At 41.6% G+C, this 21,287-nt stretch overlaps 1 protein-coding gene across 1 annotated transcript in view; it reads right to left on the bottom strand.

The window, feature by feature from the left end:
• Positions 1-441: 441 nt before the first annotated feature.
• Positions 442-21,287, bottom strand: part of LOC124803009 (thyrostimulin alpha-2 subunit) — a 348,758-nt gene continuing 327,912 nt past the window's right edge. The window contains exons 3-4 of the mRNA XM_047264115.1: positions 6,207-6,382; positions 442-1,420 (exon numbers count right to left, since the gene is read on the bottom strand). Coding sequence (XP_047120071.1) covers positions 1,328-1,420; positions 6,207-6,382 — 269 coding nt within the window. The 3' untranslated portion in view covers positions 442-1,327. The remainder of the gene's footprint in view (positions 1,421-6,206; positions 6,383-21,287) is intronic.

A 21,287-nucleotide genomic window follows, 5' to 3' on the forward strand; every position in this document is an offset into this window, starting at 1 on the left:
ACCAGTGTGTGTGTGTGTGTGTGTGTGTGTGTGTGTGTGTGTGTGTGTGTGTGTGTATCCTGATCCTCCTCTTAGAATTGCAGCAATCCATTCTCATTTGCGATTAAAAGTGCAGTGAATATGTAAAACGTGATCAGCTGACACCCTATCCTTATGAGAGGCAAAGAGTTATAAGAACAGTCATATAAATCGGGACGTGAAAGTAAGTTTTAACAATGAATGTTTTTCTTCAAAATTATGCATTAGTATGTAAGCTATTATAATAATTTATTTACATTTTTGATACATACTGTACATCAGTACTGTTCATTAACAATTGACTAGAACAATCAAGATACAATCAAGTCATGTTTACATGCCGACGTCATCTAGAACACTATTGGTCAATCTTAATATGAACGATAAATTTTTAAGAAAATACATTTCAAGATAAAAGCGTTTCTTAATCAGATAGATATATTGCTTAACCTTGTACTCGAGCGCTCGAGATTATAGATGAGAAATAACATTTGGTACAAGGCTTAAACAATACAATCTTTGTCTGAAGAGACGAAGTGTTGTTACTCCTCAGTACCGTTCCGTGGTGTCAAGGGGAAACTGGCACCAAGATATGGCGATGTGTTAGAAAGGAGATAAATTCATGGGAACAGAAAAATATTAGACACAGTATCGTTTCATCTTTTGTTGAGAAGACAAAAATCTGCATCATTGCACATTTTATTAGATCTCAAGCATACTTAAATTAAGATACAGTGTTCTGTTACATTGGAACACAATCCCTGAGAAGTTAAAATAATGAGGCATTGCAAAGCTACGTTAGTTCTAATTGTTACGTGGTATTACATTATATGATTCACTGGAAGATCAGTTGGAGCTATTCTACGGAAATAATACAACACGCAAAAATTTTCTTGACGCCTCCAAGTCATGTTAGAACAAAAAGGTCGTCTTCAGAATAGAGAGTAAGTAATTTCTACAGAATGGCACTGTACTATTATTATGCTTTACTAAGTCTCAATTGTGTAACAGTCTACTATTGTACTCAGATAGATTAATTGAAAATGATGACGTGAGAAGATTATAAACAGTCCTATCGAAGTTAATTTACGATATAACAATAGTGAACAGAATTTAACTGAAATAATGGTTACAGCAACCACTAAAATCTTTCTACTTTATAAACTATCGTTGAACTAATGTCGTCTTGAGGAATAAATTCAGTAACTATTGACGCAATTAAATCAGTCGCCAGCTGGGAGTAACTGTGGATCCTGGTGACTGGGAGACGTCAAGAACCGCTGGTAGCGATGCGGGAGAGCCTACGTCATTAATCCTTCTTGCAGTGGTAGCATTGGCAGCTCTTTGCCGACTTGAACACCAAATCCCGGGGCCCGTCGAGACACATCACACGGACCTCCACCTGAAACACAGTGCATTACCGTCTATAGCGAAACATTGACCCGAAATGGTAACACCAGGATGAATGAGAATGTATGGGAAACAGCAGCAGCTAACGGTTGTAGCCAACGTGCCCATTTTCCTGAAATAGTGCGATATGTTAAATCATAGTTTTGTTCTGCTCCATTTCATTTGTCTTTTCTCGTCAGACAACTGTACGATCTTTTTTTTTTTTTTTTTTTTTTTTTTTTTCCCGAGGTGGTATGGATCCTGGAAGAAGGAAAGGTTACTACAGTGCCGGCACGTAAGAGAAAGAAGAACACCATTAAGCATTTTTGGAAACAAGGGTGACGAAAATGCAGCATTAACCGTAAAGAACATAATGCAATGAGTTCTGGTTTGCTTCTATTTGCAAGTAAATTCATTTATATTTTGCCATAGACGTTTCGCCTCAATTTGTTGTGAAGCACCTTTAGAAGCCTGAAGTATATACCTAGTTACGTACTGATCCTGCCATTTATTCAGCTGCACTTGGATGTAATCTCAGAATCATCAATATAGTGTTGCTATACTTTGTTCGTCGTAATTTTATCGTGGGTGTCAGCATTACTTTTGCTGTAGTTTGTTCATTGTAAGATTAACACGAATGTTAACATTGCTCTATGTAAGTAAAATAAAGCTACATCAATTTGTTCATCAATCTGAAGGCTGTTTTCAACATCGCAGTGTGTTACCACGCATGGTCCTGTTGGAGTTGGTACGACCTTGCCTTCCTCCTAGTTTTGAACCGACTTACCCAGCCTTTTATGGAGGGAACTACTGTCCAAATTAGATTCCGACCCAAGATGCAACTTACAATTTTTCACACCAACAAACATAATGAAAGGGAAAAGAAGTAATAAGTGAGAGATAAAATCCTATGACTGACCAGGGATCGAACTTGAGACTTTTGGATTTGTAGTTTACCACTAAGCTCCCTGAATTAACCGAAAGAGGAAAGAGAAGATCTGCCCAGAATAGCAGTACCATGTTTACGCCTGGGAAAGAGACGGAGAGAATAAAAGCGTACATTGCAGTAATCTTAAGCCTAGTACGCTATGAGACGCAAAGCTGCGACTCAGTGTCAGAAGGCTGCTTCTGGACGGCAACTCATATGAATTCGTGGCATTGCATCTAAAATCCAGCGCCTGCAGCACAGTATTTCTCAGGCATTTTGAGTTCCACTCGAAATGACATTCTCAGACTCGGCTTTGCGGAACATTGTCGGTGCAGACGTGACAAGTTAATATCGCACTGTGCCGCCATGTAGTGTACGCTGACAAGTTACAGCACACCACACATTGCATAAATGGCTTAATAATCGCGAGTTCAGTGATCCAGTGGGTGTTTATATTCGCGTTGCAGCAGTACGTTCTCACTACGTATGGTGTGTAACCGCAAAGAAATTGAAAGCCTTACAGCTCTTTCTAGAGAAAAGCAGGAATTGTGGGATTCTAAGGACAATAAACAACACATAAAAACAAAATTACGTGATGACTGGCAGTGGGTCGCCAGCGATGTCGCATGCGAAACGGATGACGATGTACACACTTCTATGACAATAGCTGATATATTTCGGATATCTTCAATAGGTACATGAAATTCATAAAGGAATCTGCCGTTGCCAAAAAGTTTGCTTGATACTGCAGTTGTACAGTATGTGTCCATTATTCGTGGTAGATGTACAACATATATAAATCTTCGAACGACATTCGATAAAACAATTTCAAACTGTAGAGTTTTGCCGACAAGTAGTTATTTGAAACGATTATTTCCACGGTACATTGCAATGACAATGACTGCATAGAGAAAAAATATGCGAATCCAGAATCCGTCGTTTTTAATTTTTTATGCATTTCTTTTCTTTTTTAGCGGCGCAGCAGATGACTCAACTTTCAGCTTTAAGTTTTCCTTCAATCAAATCTAGATGCGTACACGATTCTTTGCGTGGCAGCGTGAAAACGTCTGTTACAAAGAACTGTGGCAATGAGTTTGAAGACTGAATCATTGCGTACTGCGATCTACAGGAGTAGTGCCGCCGCCTTTCTTGTACATACCTAGATCAAACCTTTTCAGGAGGCAATGGAGAGCACAAGCGCTGTGATAAAATGGGGAGGGCGGACAGCGGCATGTTGCGCAAATTGTGCGCTTTCTTTCGATGCACGAACACATGTTGATCATAAGCGAAGCCATTCACCACACTATGATGATAGTGAATACTTACTCTTTCTATGTTAGCGGGAATGCTGTGTAACAAAACAAAGTCTCATAGACTTCTATAAGAATTTTTCTCGACTCACAAGCTTGTAATCACGATTATGCCCACGTCTGAAATCATACACCTGTGTCTAGAACGTTTATTTTGCAGTATAAAAGTCGGCTTGAGGCATATGTTCAATCCATTTCTGTCCTCTCTATGAAGTAATTTTTAGACGGTAGCAGTGTACGTCATTTACAGTGACTTTTTTGGGTTACTGTTCAGTGGCAACAAAACTACAGATAAAAAAGAAACTTACACATCTACATATATCTTATCGACTCAGCTATTTATGTCCAGTAGTAAACGAAAGGCAGTGCTGTTAATTAGGAATTTCTTTCCCAACATTTAGCTCCTGAATAGGGAAAACTTTACTAACCTGTTTCTCTTTCTCGTCTTAATCCGAAAGACGTTGAGAAGGTAGTGAAGTTGGAGGCACTCAGTTCTTATCTGTTGACGTGGTTGGCGAATTAACAACTGACTAACGATAGAACACTGAGCGAGCCGGTATCTCGGTGGGGTAAATAATGAACTGCCGCAACAATACAGGCAAGTAGCCAGCTGCAGCTAGTTGTTATCACCTAATGTTCACAGAGTTCCAATAATGTCTGTCGTTAATACATTCACTGTGGCCACATCAACGTACCATCGGGCGTTAATGCTCATTTTTGACACTTTTAGAGTTAGCAACCTATCTTAAACTTATTAGTCTAATGAGGTAGTGCAACTGATTTTTTTAAAGCACTTTAGTACGTGACTGAACCGTAATGTAACCCTTCGTATTTTTACCCCCAGAAAATTTCGTTTTACCCCTCAGGGGGTATTTACGCCCAGGTTGGGAACCACTGATGTAAAGGTATTAGACAGGGGTTTTCAGACTGTGCGTCGCAGTTTCGAGAGGCATTGCGGCCTTAAAGTAGGGGCGACGCAGTGGTTTCATAAAAAAATAATATTTGGTTTATTAGCTTTCTGAATAAAGGAACAACGTGTGCACTGATAGCAGCATGTAGCAGGCCGAACAGTTAATGTAGTTATTATGACAGCGTGCTAGACGGCAGTCTAACTGCATTATGTGAGTCGTTCTTATTCAATGACAATCAGCCTGAAGATTGGTTTTGCCTTATGCTGATGGTTTTAACTTGTTTATCTTATGTGATTTGTGCTTCCTTGTCAACTATATGTTAAATGTATCATGCAGTCCCGAAGACAAAAATAGAATAAAAAGCATGAAGTATGACGACTGTTAACTGAATTTTGGTTTTATGTGCGCTACTTCTTTAAGTGAAGAACGACCACAGTGTGTTATGTGTTTCCAAGTCCTAGCTACTGAAATCATGCTTCCTAATAAAATAAAAAGACATTTGCAGTCAAACTATGGTCGTTGGTAAACAACCCACGAGAATAATTTTCTCACAAGTTAAAAATTCGACAGAATAAAAAAAAACTTTCACTACATAAGCTATGATTCCTAGAAAGACTCTTCTTTAATCTTACAAAGCTGCCTACAGTGTAGCAAAGAGCAAGAAACCGTACACCATACCGGAATACCTTATTTTACTGGCTGCTCCGGACGTGGTATCTGTAACGAGAGATGAGTCAGATATGAAACAACTGGCAAATGTGCCTGTGTCAGACACCAATATTCGTTGTCGAGTACTCAATATGGCTGCGAAGTTAGTGATCAGTCACTCGAAAAACTCATCGGTAATGATTTTCAGATTCAGCCACATGAAGCTACAGACAATCACAACAGGAGTTCCAAAACTTTTCCTCTTACGGAACACTTTGAAAATCCTAATACTTTAATGGAAAACGAAAATGAAGGAAACCGATTTTTCAGTGATTACTCCAATTTTAAATCATAACTATCACTTAATATATTTCCATTTATTGAGATGTTTCGGCTACTGGCATCATCAGATCAAGACTGAAAATACGAAGAATCAAGCTCACTGTCAATTGTTGTGAAACCTATGCCTAACCGAAACGTACATTTACAATGACGCACCGCTTTCTATCGGACCTACAGTTATTTTCTTATTTAAGAAAAATGATTTTTGTAATTTTGCAGAATTTTTTGGCCATGATCGCCATCTTGGATCGAATTTCATGAAAGAGAAAGAATTACAAATTTAATTTCTTATGCATACATATTTTTGTTTTGTTTTCGGGCAATAGTTTTTTGAAAATTTAGCCGTGGGCCGTCACACAAAACTTGGACTAACTAGCATCGGGGTGGGGCTCCTGCATTAGCGTGCCTATCCGACGGACCGATCACCATAAACAGTATCGCGTGCTGTCATGCCATGAGTCACTGCCGAGAGGTTTCGATACTAATCAAGGGCATTGGCCCGAAGTCTGGTACTGGCGACGAAATTTTCTTCCATCACCAAGTTTCAAAGTGGTTACGACAGTCAAGCGCTTCAGTGACCTCGGCCATGCCACCGTAGCTGGAAAGGGATTTGGGGGAGGGGGGCGGAGAGGTTTACATTGCTCCGTTATGCAGACTTACGTCTTCCGTCTCCATGATGTTGCAGCACTGCCCGATGCTGGTGATGGCCTGGTGCGGGTTGACGCGCAGCGTGTTGAGCGCCGACGGCACAGACCACGACTCACAGAAGCCGCGGCACGCGTTCGTCGTGATGGGGAACTCGATGCAGTCCGGGATGCTGATCTTCCGCGTGTGCCCTGCAACACCAGCAGGCGGCCGTCAGACAGCTGCGTGCAGCCAGGCCAGCGGCGGTTGCCTCACTTCGTGCAAACAGGCTATTCTTCTATAGTTTCCTTATAATACTAAATTCGCTGGTACTGGTATGTAGTACCTAACAAGACACATTTACACGTTTGATCTGCGCAGTAATAACTGAAACCACTGACAATAAAAAGAAAGTTACTGCCATCAGATTAAGAAAAAAAATGTGCAGCTTTCGGAGTTTAGAATATATCAGCAAAATGAAACAGACGTCTCCGTCTTGCAAAAAAAAAAAAAAAAAAAAAAAATGGTTTTTAGAGGAAGGGACTGAATCAGATTAAAACATCAAAACTGGAAATCGAGTTGACAACTTAAAAAAATTAAGAAAGGATCCAATTAATGACGAAGTTGTTACGGCAGCAGCAGAAGCTCGTATTGGGATTCCTAAGAACCGTGCCAACACTTTTGTAGGGCAGTTTAGAGAAATCAGGGGAAACCGGCATCAGTAAGATCAGAGGGAGATTTGAAACGACGTCCCCCTGAATACGAGTCCATAATCGTTGTCACGGTGCCACCTCAGTTGCGTGGATGGGGATGGATAATGTCAATATAAGTAGGTATAATTCAGCATCTTACACTTGCAGATCTAGCATCGATAAAGAAGGAGTTGCTGTTTACGCAAAACAAGGGTATAAATACAAAAATGTAGAATTAAGCAAATTATGTGTCGATCAGCACTTTGAAGGTTATGAACGTGAACTACAGCTAGATAATGTAGTAGTGATATTAGTAACAGTACACAGGTCCCCATTAGGAGATTGGAAGCTACTCATAAAAATTTGGACTCGCTATTATGCTGTCTGTCAGACGAAAACAAGAAGTTATTGATTCAGTGTAAACTTTCTAAGCAATTCTGATAGAAAAAGTGAACTATGAGTGTTATTAATGACATATAACTTAAAATCAGTCATCAATTTCCCTATACATATAGCTCAAAACAGTAACACTAACCGATAATGTATTTGTACAGCAAGTCGATGTAAAACTAACTCATACTTTCCCTGTGACAAATGGATTATCAGACCATGATGCAGAATTGATTAACTTACAAAATCTAGTGGGGAGTACACTTCAGAATCCATTAAGTAAGAGTAAAAGGTTGCTCCTTGATATCTATAGAGCACTTCAGAGAAAGTTTAAGAAATGTTAACTGGGGAGATGTATATATTGAGCCAAATGCTAATTATAAATTCAACATATTTCTTGATACATTTATATCCCTTTTTTGAACAACGTTGCCCAAAGAAATTACTGAATGGAACACCAAACAGTTGTGGGTGTCAAAGAAATCTTCAATTACTGCAGGTTTTAAAGTGCCTTCAGAAATAAAAAGAAACTGTATGAGCCACCAAGAATTAGTAAAGACCCAGAAGCAGTTTTACACTATAAAAATTATAGTAACATACTGAAAAAAGTGTCAGAAAATCATGAAATATGTATGTTAGAGATGAAATTAACAACTCGGGCAATAAATTCAAATCAGTATGGAATGTTGTTAGAAGGGAGACAGGAAAAGTAACAACTGGTGTAAGTCATATTACTATTAAAGAGAATGAGACCATCTTAACCAACAGTACACAAGTAGCTAATGTATTTAACAACCAATTCATAAGTGTAGGTGAAAAAATTGATGAGAATAGTTGAAAAGAAAAACCCAAGCAGTACTTGGAAGAGTCATACTTGCGAAATTTAGTCAGACTAATTTTCAACTAACAACCTCTTGTGAAATAAGAAAAATCATTAAATCATTGAAACATAAATGGACTGTTGGAATAGATGAAATCTCAAACAACATATTAAAACGACGTGAGGCAATTGCATTTGATGTTCTGAGTCACATATGTAATGCATCACTAACTGAAGTTACTTTCCCAGACAGGTTAAAATATGCCATTTTCAAGCCTCTCTACAAAAAAAGGGGACACCATAGATGTCAATAACTACTGTCCAGTGTTCTTGCTTACGGCATTTTCAAAAATCTTTGAGAAAGTAATTTACTCGAAATTTAGCCATCTCAACAGTAATGGGATACTGAGTAAATCCCAGTTTGGATTTATAAATGCTATTCTGCTGAGACAGCAGTATACAATTTCACTACCCACACAATAGGGTCCATAAATAGTAAAAGTCACCAATAGGAATTTTCTGTGATTTATTCAAAGCATTTATTTGTGTGAACTATGACATTATGTTACAGATATTACAATTCTATGTTATAAATGGAACAGCATATGAGTGTTTTAAGTCATATCTACAGAACAGGAAGAAAAAAGTTTCTTTATATGGTTTAAGTGATGTCAGGAAGCTTTCCACTTCATCTAACTGGTGTGGAAATTACAGTAGTTGTTCCACAGGTTTTGATCGTAGGTCCCATTCTGTTCTTGGTATGTGTGAATGACTTCCCTTCTTATCTGAAACAAGAAGCTAAACTGACACTTTTTGCTGATGATACAAGCATGATTATCAATTCAGTAAAAGGAACTCCAGTAGAAAATGATACAAATAAGCTCTTTAGAAAAGTTTTATTAACTATTTTCTGCAAATGGGCTTTCTCTGAACTTTGAAAAACCACAGTAATACAATTTTCTGCTGCAAGGAGTACAGTTCGTTCAATAAATATAACATATCAACAGAAGTCTGTAGCCACGGTACAGAATACTAAGTTTTTGGGTGTACATATAGATGAGAATCTTAAATTCATATTTTGGGTCTCCTAAAGCGACTAGGTTCACCAACTTTTGCAGTCAGAATAATTGCCAATTTTTGGGATACAGAAAGCAGTAAGCTAACCTACTTTGCATACTTTCACTCTCTGATTTCGTACAGAATAATGTTTTGGGGTAATTCAACACTTAGGCAAAAAAGTATTCACTGTTCAAAAGAAAGTGTTTAGAATAATGAGTGGGGCCCATAGTCGCACTTCTTGTAGGGATCTGTTCAAAAGATTAGGAATTTTTACAACAGTCTCACAGTACATTTACTCAGTAATGAAATATGTTCTCAATGACACTGACCACCTTAAAAACAACAGTGACATTCCTGATAATAATACCAAAAGTAAAAAAACTACCATTATCCTCTACTTAGGGGTAAAATATGCTGATGTAAAACTTTTCGATAAATTACCAGATGAAATAAAGTATCGGACAGACAGCAGTAATAATTTCAAAAATTAAATGAAATCAAATCTCCTTGACAACTCCTTCTATATCATAGATGAATTCTTCAATGGGAATAAATAAATTTGTAGTTATAATATAAGCATTTTGTGCCATTTAAGGGAATGGTGTAGGTAATAACAATTTTAAGCTTGAGTCATGTTTGCATTTCTTATGCACTTGACACGTTCCACATTATAACGGTTACCGTGAGATTGATCAACGGAACACGTAACTAACTAACTAAAACATCAAAATAGAAAAATTCAGTATTTTCATATTTTGATGGTCTGTTTAAAGTTGAAAAAGAAACCGATTACCATAATGAATCTTCCACTATACATCTACATCCATACTCTGCAAACCACTCTGAAGTGCAGGACAGACGATAGTTCCTATCGTACCAACTGTTAGAGCAACTTTCCACTCACGAATGAAGCACGGGAAGAATGATTACTTAAACTGTTCTGTATGTTTTGTAATTAGTCTAATATTGCCATGCTGCATATGATACGACTCATAACGACACACATGATTCATAATCCTTCCCCGGCGTTTCCCCTCTACCCTCCCCCCTCCCCTTTCTTGATCAAAACATCATTTGTACCAGGACCTCTCTTCTCTATTTCACTTTATTAGACATTACCAAAGTTCCCTTTTATACCTTTCTGGACGAGAATTCAGTGAAGGAAAGAAATGGTGGAGAAATCGTAAAACAACAAATTTTAAATTGATTATAAAACAGTCTAGATCGCAAAGGCACGTTTACTGCAAGGTACCGGTTTCGATTGTCACATGATCACCTTTTGACCTTTAAAACTGTAATACGATGCGGGATATAAATCAGGGGGATACGTAAATGGAAAATTAGCTATAAAATTACAAAACATGTAGATGTAATTCTATCTATGGACAATGGGTGTACAAGAAGCAGAAACCATTGAATGACGACATTCAACTGCTGCAGAGATAAGCGCAACTATTTGGTAAATACTGCAGGCTCCACCTACCTCTGCCCCTCCTGCCGGAGGTTCGAGTCCTCCCTCGGGCATGTGTGTGTGTGTGTGTGTGTGTGTGTGTGTGTGTGTGTGTGTGTGTGTTGTTATTAGCATAAGTTAGTTTCAGTAGTGCGTAAGTCTAGGGAACGGTGACCTAAGCAGTTTGGTCCCTTAGGAATTCACACACATTTGAACATTTTTTTGGTCCACCTACAGCTGACAGAATGATGTCAGCGTAAGCTGCGCTGCTCTACCCAACACTTTACTATCGTCATTTGGTGGTTCCTGCTCCGTGTACAGCCGCGATCCATCAATATGGGTACACATGTTTCGTAATTATACAGCTAATTTATATCCTGTATCATATAACAGATTTCAAGGTTTGAAGATGATCATGTGACAATCGAAACAGGTGACGTTGTAATAAACGTGCCTTCGCGATCTAGACAGTTTCATAATTAATTTCAAATATTCTACTCTGACCTCTGAATTTCTCCAGAAATGTTTTCAAAAATAATCAACAGCTTTGAAGTCGTCTCTAGAATGAAATGCTGAGAGTACCCTCATATGGTGACTGTTCGTGGGAATATGTAATGTACCCTGGGACACTGCCGTTATGGTGTGAGGAGGCAACTTGTTATATGTTCGTGCTGACCTCCACGTCTTTGAACACCGTACAATCACCGGTCAGTGCTATTATGACACTGTTCTCCTTCTCCATGTGCGCCATTTCAGGGGTGCATTTGGCTCTGACTTCATTTTCATGGATGACAGTGCGTGACTGCATCGAATTGCGAATGGTATGACCTGCTCGCTCCATCGATTGAAAACCCACTGAGAACGTGTGGGACGCGTTGCGGCGACGTATTGTAGCACGTCCACATGCTCCCACGACCATTCAGCAGTTGTCAATCTCTCTGGTGGAGGAATGGAACGGCCTACCACAATAACTCCTTATCAACCTTGCAGCTAGTATGGGAATGTGTTCCATAACGTGCATTGCCGTCCGTGGTATCCACGCTTCCTATTAAGAAGCACGCCCCACTTTTTGTAACGTCCAGGGCTCCATCATGAATCGCAGTGACTTCAATTATTATCTTTGAAAGTATACTTTCCATCCGTCTCACTGCGTCTAGTTATCTTCTGGACTTTACAGTAGCAATTGTTCAACGTTCATTGAACTACATTGGTTCAAATGGCTCTGAGCACTATGGGACTTAACATCTGAGGTCATCAGTCCCCTAGAACTTAGAACTACTTAAACCTAACTAACCTAAGGACATCACACACATCCCTGCCCGAGGCAGGATTCGAACCTGCGACCGTAGCAGTCGCGCGGTTCTCGACTGAAGCGCCTAGAACCGCTCGGCCACCGCGGCCGGCTGAACTACATTACTTGGCAATGATACATCATGCGGAAGTTACTTACATCCTTACGTTTTGCATAGCAGTATATACAAGGTGGGGCAAATAAAAGTGGCACAGACGAGTGGATTCAATTGGACGTGATCTTTGCATATAATCACACCTCGTGACGCGCTGATCCACAAGCGTTCCGAACGTAAAGTTACGCGACAACAAACTCATGGAAACGGTGTGGTCCGTTGTTTGCTGAGAAATTTAATGCAGCTAAAGCGCCAGTAAAGAGTGCCATGCAGCGCTTAGTCTGAAAACAGCATCACACAGAATCTCTTTCGAACAAGTAAAAAAACATTCCGAAACATGCCTGCACACCAGAAAACATGGCTGCAGTTCACCAGAAAATATTTCAGAGTCCTAACGAATCAACATCTGCTTAGTACCGTATTTCCTTTCCTTTGCTGTGTTTCTTTGTACCCGGGAACTCTATTCTTCGGGCGACTTTTATTTGCCCCACAATGTGTATTCTGTATCTATATAAAAGAAGCGTCACATACTTCCAACACGAGGTTGTATTGGTCAAACCCAAAGTCTCTACAATGATATGTGTGGAAAGCAATGCCTGTCGAGACATCAACTGTTTTACTTGTGAGGAGTAATTCGGAGGTGTAGGCCATCTTATTGTTGCTGTTAATTGCACATATGTCACTGGTTGTAAGCTGTGAGAAACTGACAGTAGTACTGATATCAGTTTTAACAGTGCAATGACGGCGCACCACCCCGTTCTCCACGGACAGAGTCACCGTCCCTTATCGCAACATGGATTAAAGGAGGTGGTCCGGTAGAATGACCTGAACTCGTTGGATCTCTGGTTGGGGGTATATTTAAAGACAATAGGGTACGCCCAATCCATCAAATCTGTGCAGACGTTGCAGGAGCCTGTGACCAATCTATGTGTCACAGTCTGAATTGAACCAGATGTGGTTGAAAGAATGCGTGGTTCATTCCAAAGGCGTCATGATGTGAGGCACCCACGTGCAACACAGCCTATAGTATCTACTTCTGCGTAACAGACAGATGTGAATGATAGGACAGATTGCTCCAAACCTCAGCAGGTGTTGGTTTCTGGACATGTTGTTGTATCCTAGCCAGTAATGCCAACCGAGCCCGCTGCCAAAAGGTTGGCAGCATCAAAGTACGGACGCCGTCCGCATAAGCAGCGCCAGCGAGACAGGAAATCGCCGCAAGTCTGCGCGCGCCACCGCTGGCTTCTGGCTTCTTAAGCGCTGGAGTCGCGAGCGCTAGGACAGTTCTGTATTCGCCGCTCAATTGTATACTCGCCTCCGAATTGTGTACTTGCTAGTCAGTTGTGTGTTCATCGCAGCAGAGTTGTTGTTTGTCGTCAGCCGACGCTGACCTAGCCGCTCCGACTCGAACTAGACAATTTCTGTAGACACCGAGTTCACTACTGTGTTTCTGTATCTTCATGAATAAAGATAAGTACCGACTTTTATTTAATCTGAGTGTTTGGGCTTTCATCTTTCTGTTCACTGTTCCAGCGGACCGGTCGGCCCGCTATTAAAGGTGTGGCGGTGACTTCGTAAGCCATTTCTACAGCCAAGTGTTTGTCGCTACGAACACCGCCACAGAACATGTCATTGTAGGAACGTTTTTTTCTGGTTTTGAGCAATACTACCTCCTGCAGGAATCTCTTCTTCGTCTTCTTGGTCTTGTACCATTTCTATACGGGATCGGAACTGTTATATTGTTATGAAACCGTTAGTGACAAATGGTGTCCGGATGTTTTTCCTGAAGCTAGATCGTAATGTGTGTATCACATTTCTCTGTGGTTAGAGTATAAGCCTTGTTGGAATGCGAGAACGTTTTTAAAAGTTTGCATAGCATGTATATGAGACGAGACATGTATACCAGCCGGGTGTTAACCTTTTTGGACTTGTTGAACAGTCTAAAAACCAGACGCAGGCTGGCCGCTGTAGTAAGCCTGTCGTTAATCCACGAGAAGTGGCAGGTTCGCTCCCCGAACCCGCATGCGGTGCGTTCAAGTGCTCTGCTCTCCAGACTGGGCACCTATGATACTTTATTTTAAGCACTATATATATATATATATATATATATATATATATATATATATATATATATATACAGGACTGGATCGTGCCGGATTCATTTTACAAAAATACTGCTAATGATGAAGACCTGATGTGGAGAGGCATCATTTTAAAGGAGAGTGCGAAGATTCACGTCTGTGTTGGTGGTAGGAGAAATATTCTTGACGCTCAGAAATACAGATATGATGTACCGACGTCAAAAGTGCCTTTTTTCAGTGGAACATTTAATCTGAAATACCTAGTCAGACACCATAATATCCGTCAGTATCCTGTTGCTCTGGTCGATGAATTTCTCCCTGGTGGAGACTTCTGCAGCATAGATTGGCCGAAAAGTTTTCCATGTGTTGTAGAACCTGGTTGGGGTATATGAAGGAAGCTAACTGCAGCCTGTCCAGCCACACCCGACGCTATTTCAATCTCTCTTAGAGACTGTTTTCCTGAAAAGATTCAACTGTTGACTAGGCTTCTGATTATTTACGTTCACTTCGATACGACTCCCACCTGGCACAGGACTTCTATGGTTTTATCCATCCATCACTTTTTGTGTCTGCCAAAAGGACGTGTTCCCTCAGGAATGTCCACCATCACTGCTCTGCGTCTACGGTGCTCAGCTCTGTGATCCACATGTTCCGTTCATCGAAGATTTCAGCAAACATATTAGGCACACAGTTTTATTGTGCATCATTTCATGCATTTCCAGGTTTCTTTTGCTTGTACACTCACCCACATTTCACAACGGGCCAAAAATGTAGCTGCAGATTTTTCTTTTAAGTACTAACTGCCTCCTTTTGCTCGCTTTTGTGATATTCAAGGCCTCTGCGATACACAAAGCCTCTGGAGCTATTATTGTATTACATACCATGAGTTTGGTTACGCTGAAGAGCGAATGTGACACCATTATCTGTTTTATTTACTCATAGAGAGTGTGGCATACTCCCTTAAGCCATTTGAACCTTGCCAAGGGTCGAAGTCCGGGATCAAAAATGGCTCTGAGCACTATGGGACTTAACATCTGAGGTCATCAGTCCCCTAGAACTTAGAACTACTTAAACCTAACTAACCTAAGGACATCACACACATCCATGCCCGAGGCAGGATTCGAACCTGCGACCGTAGCGGTCGCGCGGTTCCAGACTGAAGCGCCTTTAACCGCGTGGCCACACTGGGCCGGCAAGTCCGGGATCAATGCCCTGGTAAGGCACGGAAGTTTCAACTTCATTATGACTAGTAAGCCTTATGATTCCTCAGAAGTAAAGTATTAGAAACGATTCCAAAACCTAAAAATGGGAAAGTAGTAATTTCAGTGGTGAATTTTGTGTGTCTCAGTAGGCTATTTCTAGTGGAAACTTGACCATGTATTGCCACTGTTTGGCGGTTATATAAAAGGAAGATGGTCCGCATATTATTTCCCATCGTTACTGGTAGAATTTCGGTCCATCACTATAACACGCAGATCCAGTCTATTCAAAATGACCAGGCTTCGGTTCATTTGTAGCGAAACTATGCCCTCACCAATGTTTATTTCTCCGTAAATTAGCAGTTACGCATCGTGTGGCCAATTAGTTAAATATCCAGCCCAATGCGTTTCGTGGAAGGCGTTCCGCTTCATTGTGTTCAAAGGAAATCAAATAGCGGCCATTTTGACAACAGAAAGAGTTTCTGTCTTCTTTCAAAGAAGTAAAGAAATATTCTTGTTTCTGTGCAGTTAAATTGCCTCGCGTTCATATGCAGTGAAGCGGAAAATTACTCTGTACTGTTAATTGTTACTGTCTAGTATAAATTACAAAACATTTGTCTGAAGGAAGCAGTTTAGTACAATAGAAGACAAGAGTATGTGTTTCAGTTCATATTCGATTAATGTCAAAGCAGTACCTGAGTCTAGAAATGAGTGGCAATAATTTTTTGCTATCGATTTTTGATGTGTTTACTTTTTCGGAATACGCAATACAGAGGTTCCAGTTTTACAGGATTCGTGTAAAATGTTTAAGATGCAAAGACGGTATCACCTTTGTCATAGATCTGATTAATCTTAGCGAGGCATAAACGACAATTAAAATTTGTTTTTACGATAGAGAAGCAATGTGAAATAATCCTTACTTTCTAACGGTTGAACAAACGCCCTCCTGCAAGAAGTAATAGCAGTGGTACATAAAAATTGGAAAGCTAAAAGTCGAAGGTCGTGTGAACTTTAGAAACATAAATTGCTCGAATACTTTTATTCCGGAAAATCAGAAGTGTCAACGGAAAGCACAGTTTGTAAATGAATACAAAGCTGCAATTAACTACCTCTTTCGTTCAACACTTTTAATGTCCTTGTGATTTGAAGCGAGTAAGACATCAACATTACACAATACCAAGGCTAGTCGTCAAATTTCCATTATCACCCCGAAAAGTAATATGGACATTATTTCACAGGTTGAAATTCTAGGACACTTGGAAGTCTGTCAGAGAGAAACTGTGATCTGAGCAGCATAGTGGCATTTCTAGGCTTTAGCGATGGTTGCAAGACACAGGGAATGCCCATCACATGCCAGACCATGCACTCATTCCACAGTACGACTCATACCAGCACCTTAGTGCACGGCGAAATCGGATATGTCTCAAAGGTAACTGCCTTCACATCTTCTATTTCAGACGTTCTAATTTCCCTACAAACTGTAAACAGGGCGTTCATACGTTTACGGTAAGGTTACCACAGGGTCCTATGCGACGTATTTCCAGATAGGAATCTCATGATCTCATATAGATATTTAGTTTGTTAATAACATAAGCAACTTAAACCTCATTGTTGTTGTTATCGTCTTCAGTCCGAGGACTGGTTTGACGCAGCTCTCCACGCTACTCTATCCTGCCTAAGTATCTTCATATCTGAATAACTACTGCAGTCCACACCCATTTGAACCTGTTTACTGTATTCATCTATTACTCTCCTCTGTTATTTTTACCCCTCGCCCACAGATCCCTCTAGTACTAAATTGACAATTACTTGATGGCTAAGAGTGTCCTGTCAACCGATCCCTTCTTCTAGTCAAGCTACGTTACAAATTCTCACAGATTTCATTCAGTACCTCCTCTTTAGTTAGGCGATCGACCCATCGAACCTTCTGTTTTATTTTGTATTACTACATTTCAAAAGCTACACTCCTGGAAATTGAAATAAGAACACCGTGAATTCATTGTCCCAGGAAGGGGAAACTTTATTGACACATTCCTGGGGTCAGATACATCACATGATCACACTGACAGAACCACAGGCACATAGACACAGGCAACAGAGCATGCACAATGTCGGCACTAGTACAGTGTATATCCACCTTTCGCAGCAAAGCAGGCTGCTATTCTCCCATGGAGACGATCGTAGAGATGCTGGATGTAGGCCTGTGGAACGGCTTGCCATGCCATTTCCACCTGGCGCCTCAGTTGGACCAGCGTTCGTGCTGGACGTGCAGACCGCGTGAGACGACGCTTCATCCAGTCCCAAACATGCTCAATGGGGGACAGATTCGGAGATCTTGCTGGCCAGGGTAGTTGACTTACACCTTCTAGAGCACGTTGGGTGGCACGGGATACATGCGGACGTGCATTGTCCTGTTGGAACAGCAAGTTCTCTTGCCGGTCTAGGAATGGTAGAACGATGGGTTCGATGACGGTTTGGATGTACCGTGCACTATTCAGTGTCCCCTCGACGATCACCAGTGGTGTACGGCCAGTGTAGGAGATCACTCCCCACACCATGATGCCGGGTGTTGGCCCTGTGTGCCTCGGTCGTATGCAGTCCTGATTGTGGCGCTCACCTGCACGGCGCCAAACACGCATACGACCGTCTTTGGCACCAAGGCAGAAGCGACTCTCATCGCTGAAGACGACACGTCTCCATTCGTCCCTCCATTCACGCCTGTCGCGACACCACTGGAGGCGGGCTGCACGATGTTGGGGCGTGAGCGGAAGACGGCCTAACGGTGTGCGGGACCGTAGCCCAGCTTCATGGAGACGGTTGCGAATGGTCCTCGCCGATACCCCAGGAGCAACAGTGTCCCTAATTTGCTGGGAAGTGGCGGTGCGGTCCCCTACGGCACTGCGTAGGATCCTACGGTCTTGGCGTGCATCCGTGCGTCGCTGCGGTCCGGTCCCAGGTCGACGGGCACGTGCACCTTCCGCCGACCACTGGCGACAACATCGATGTACTGTGGAGACCTCACGCCCCACGTGTTGAGCAATTCGGCGGTACGTCCACCCGGCCTCCCGCATGCCCACTATACGCCCTCGCTCAAAGTCCGTCAATTGCACATACGGTTCACGTCCACGCTGTCGCGGCATTCTACCAGTGTTAAAGACTGCGATGGAGCTCCGTATGCCACGGCAAACTGGCTGACACTGACGGCGGCGGTGCACAAATGCTGCGCAGCTGGCGCCATTTGACGGCCAACACCGCGGTTCCTGGTGTGTCCGCTGTGCCGTGCGTGTGATCATTGCTTGTACAGCTCTCTCGCAGTGTCCGGAGCAAGTATGGTGGGTCTGACACACCGGTGTCAATGTGTTCTTTTTTCCATTTCCAGGAGTGTATATCCCCACTACGTCGTCCATCATATGTTATTTTACTGCCCTAATATCGACACTCATCCGCTACTTTTAGCGTCTCATACACTAATCTAATTTCCTCAGCCCGCCTTATTTAATTCGACTAGATTCCATCACCAGTATTTACCTTTTGTTAACGTTCCTCTTATATCCTCCTTTCAAGCATCTATCCATTCTTCTCAACTGCACTTCCAAGTCCTTTGCTGCCTCTGATAGAACTACAGTATCATCGGTAAACCTCAAAGCTTTTGCTTCTTCTCCCTGGACTGTAACTCCCTATCGAAATTTCCCCTTGCTTTCCTTCACAACTCTCTCAGTGTGCAGAGTGTCCTTCGGCTCTTATAACTGCCATCTGGTTTATGTATGACTTGCTGTTTCGTGTATCTTACGCTTGCTACCTTCAGAAGTTTACCTTCAGAAGTTTAAAAAGTATATTCCAGTCAAGGTTGTCAAAAGAGTGCTTCAAATCTACAAATGCTATAATCGTAAGTTTGCCTTTACCTTAAGTTAACTTCTAAGAGAAGCCGCAGGGTCAGTTTTGCCTCGCGTGTACCTGCTTTCCTTCGGAACCCAAAATGATCTTCCGCGAAGTTGGTTGCCACCAGTTTCTCCATTCTTTTGTAAATAATTCGTGTCAATATTTTGCAACCATGATCTATTACGTATATATGAGGTGCGACAATAATGAGACTGATGTGAAAAAAAGTTGCTTACCGTTTTAGTCAAGTTTAGTGTTGTCTCCTTCAAAGTAGTTCCCTTCTGATTGCACACACTTTTTCCAGCGCTTCTGCCATGTATGGTAACATTTCTGGAGCTCATCTTCTGTAATATCCTCCAAGACCCTCGTCACAGCTTTTTGGAGATCTTGTGTTGTTTGAAAATGTTGTCCTTGACAGCCGTTCTGACTCTTGGAAATAGAAAAAGTCGCAAGGAGCGATATATGGTGAATAAGGTAGCTGTGGTAGTACTGAAATTTGTTTTGAGGTAAAAAATTGCTGTAGTGACAGAGCAGTATGGGATGGCACAATATCGTGACCCAGAATGCAATTATCAGCAATGTTGGCACGGACACTAAGAACTCTTTTACGAAGTCTTTCTAAAATTCCTTTGTAGCAATACTGTTTAACTATTTGTCCAGGAGGCACCCATTCTTTATGAACAATTCCCTTGGAATCAAAGAAGCACACAAGCCTTCATTTTACTTTTGACTTTGACATGCGAGATTTTTTGGGTCTGGGTGATCCCTTTGAACACCATTGCGAACTTTGGCGTTTTGTCTCTGGATCGTACTGAAAAATCTAACTTTCATCACCAATGATAACACAGCTCAACAACTCTGGATTGATTTCCGTTTGCTCTAACAGATCGGCTGCCACAATTTTCCGTGTTTCTCGCTGTTGTGGTGTGAGATTTTTGGGGACCATTTTTGCACAAATCTTTCTCATACCAAGACCTTCAGTTATTATTAGACGAACAGTTTCTCGATTGATGTTCAGCTCTTCTACAATCATTTTCTCGGATATTCTTCGAGCAGATCGTACGAGTTCACGCACCCTGGCCAAGTTGACATCCGTCCGTGAGGTTGATGGTCGTCCACTGCGGTCTTCATCTTCAAGATCCGTAATGCCTTCGCTAAACATATTATGCCAATGAAAAACTTGAGCTCTTGTCATAACCTCCTCTCCAAAATCCTTCTGAAGCTTACCGTAAGTTGTCGTAATGGCATACCGTTGCGCAATATCATGCGGTTCCATTTCCGTGACGAGAGACACAATCACATGTTAACTTATTGCAGCACAACTCACGACTGAGCAGTAGCATCGATGTGCCGCTTGGACCAGAAGCAGCTTATAGACCAAGGTCAAAGATACTGTGCCTACGCAAGCCTGCAGGGTTGCCACATCTTGCAAAGAAAATCAGTTTCATCACTTTATTGTCGCACCTCGTAGCATGGTAATTTTCACATTTGTTAGCACCTGATTTCTTTGGAATTGGAATTCTTATACTCTGAGGACATCACCTCTGTCTCAGATGTCTTGTACACCAGTGGAAGATTTTAGTCTTGGCTGGCTCTCCCTGGGATAGCAGCAGTTCTGAGGAAATCTCGTCCACCTTAAAACTCCGCCAAGTGACTAGCACCAGTCTAGTTCCATGCATTACACATTGCAACGTAATAACTTAATGTATTGAAAGTACTAAACTCTGGGTTGGAATTATACTGAGTGCCGTGCCCGAACGTTGCGCTAGACGTCGCATATTTTGGGAGTATGCACGCAATCTGTTACAAGGAGGAGGGTAGTGAACATGGCTGTACGTCGCGAGTTGACTGTTGGCTGTGAACGTGGGTTGATAATCTGTGCAAGACGTATGGGTCGTAGTACATCGAGGATAACACAAGAAACTGAGTTTTCCGAGGTCAGCGGTGACTAAGAAGGATATTCAGTATAGCAAAGAAAATGTTTCCACACGCATTAGCCGCCGCAATGGACAACCGCAGGTGTTTCACGAGCGAACTTCATGTCGAATTCGCAGAGCCATAAATGGCGATCGACGGTCTGCTGGGAGTCAGACTGCTGTTGATTCGAATTCAGGGTGTATAGAAAAAAAGTCTACCGACAT

The sequence above is a fragment of the Schistocerca piceifrons genome, chromosome 6, assembly GCF_021461385.2.
Source record: "Schistocerca piceifrons isolate TAMUIC-IGC-003096 chromosome 6, iqSchPice1.1, whole genome shotgun sequence".
Lineage (NCBI taxonomy): Eukaryota > Metazoa > Arthropoda > Insecta > Orthoptera > Acrididae > Schistocerca > Schistocerca piceifrons.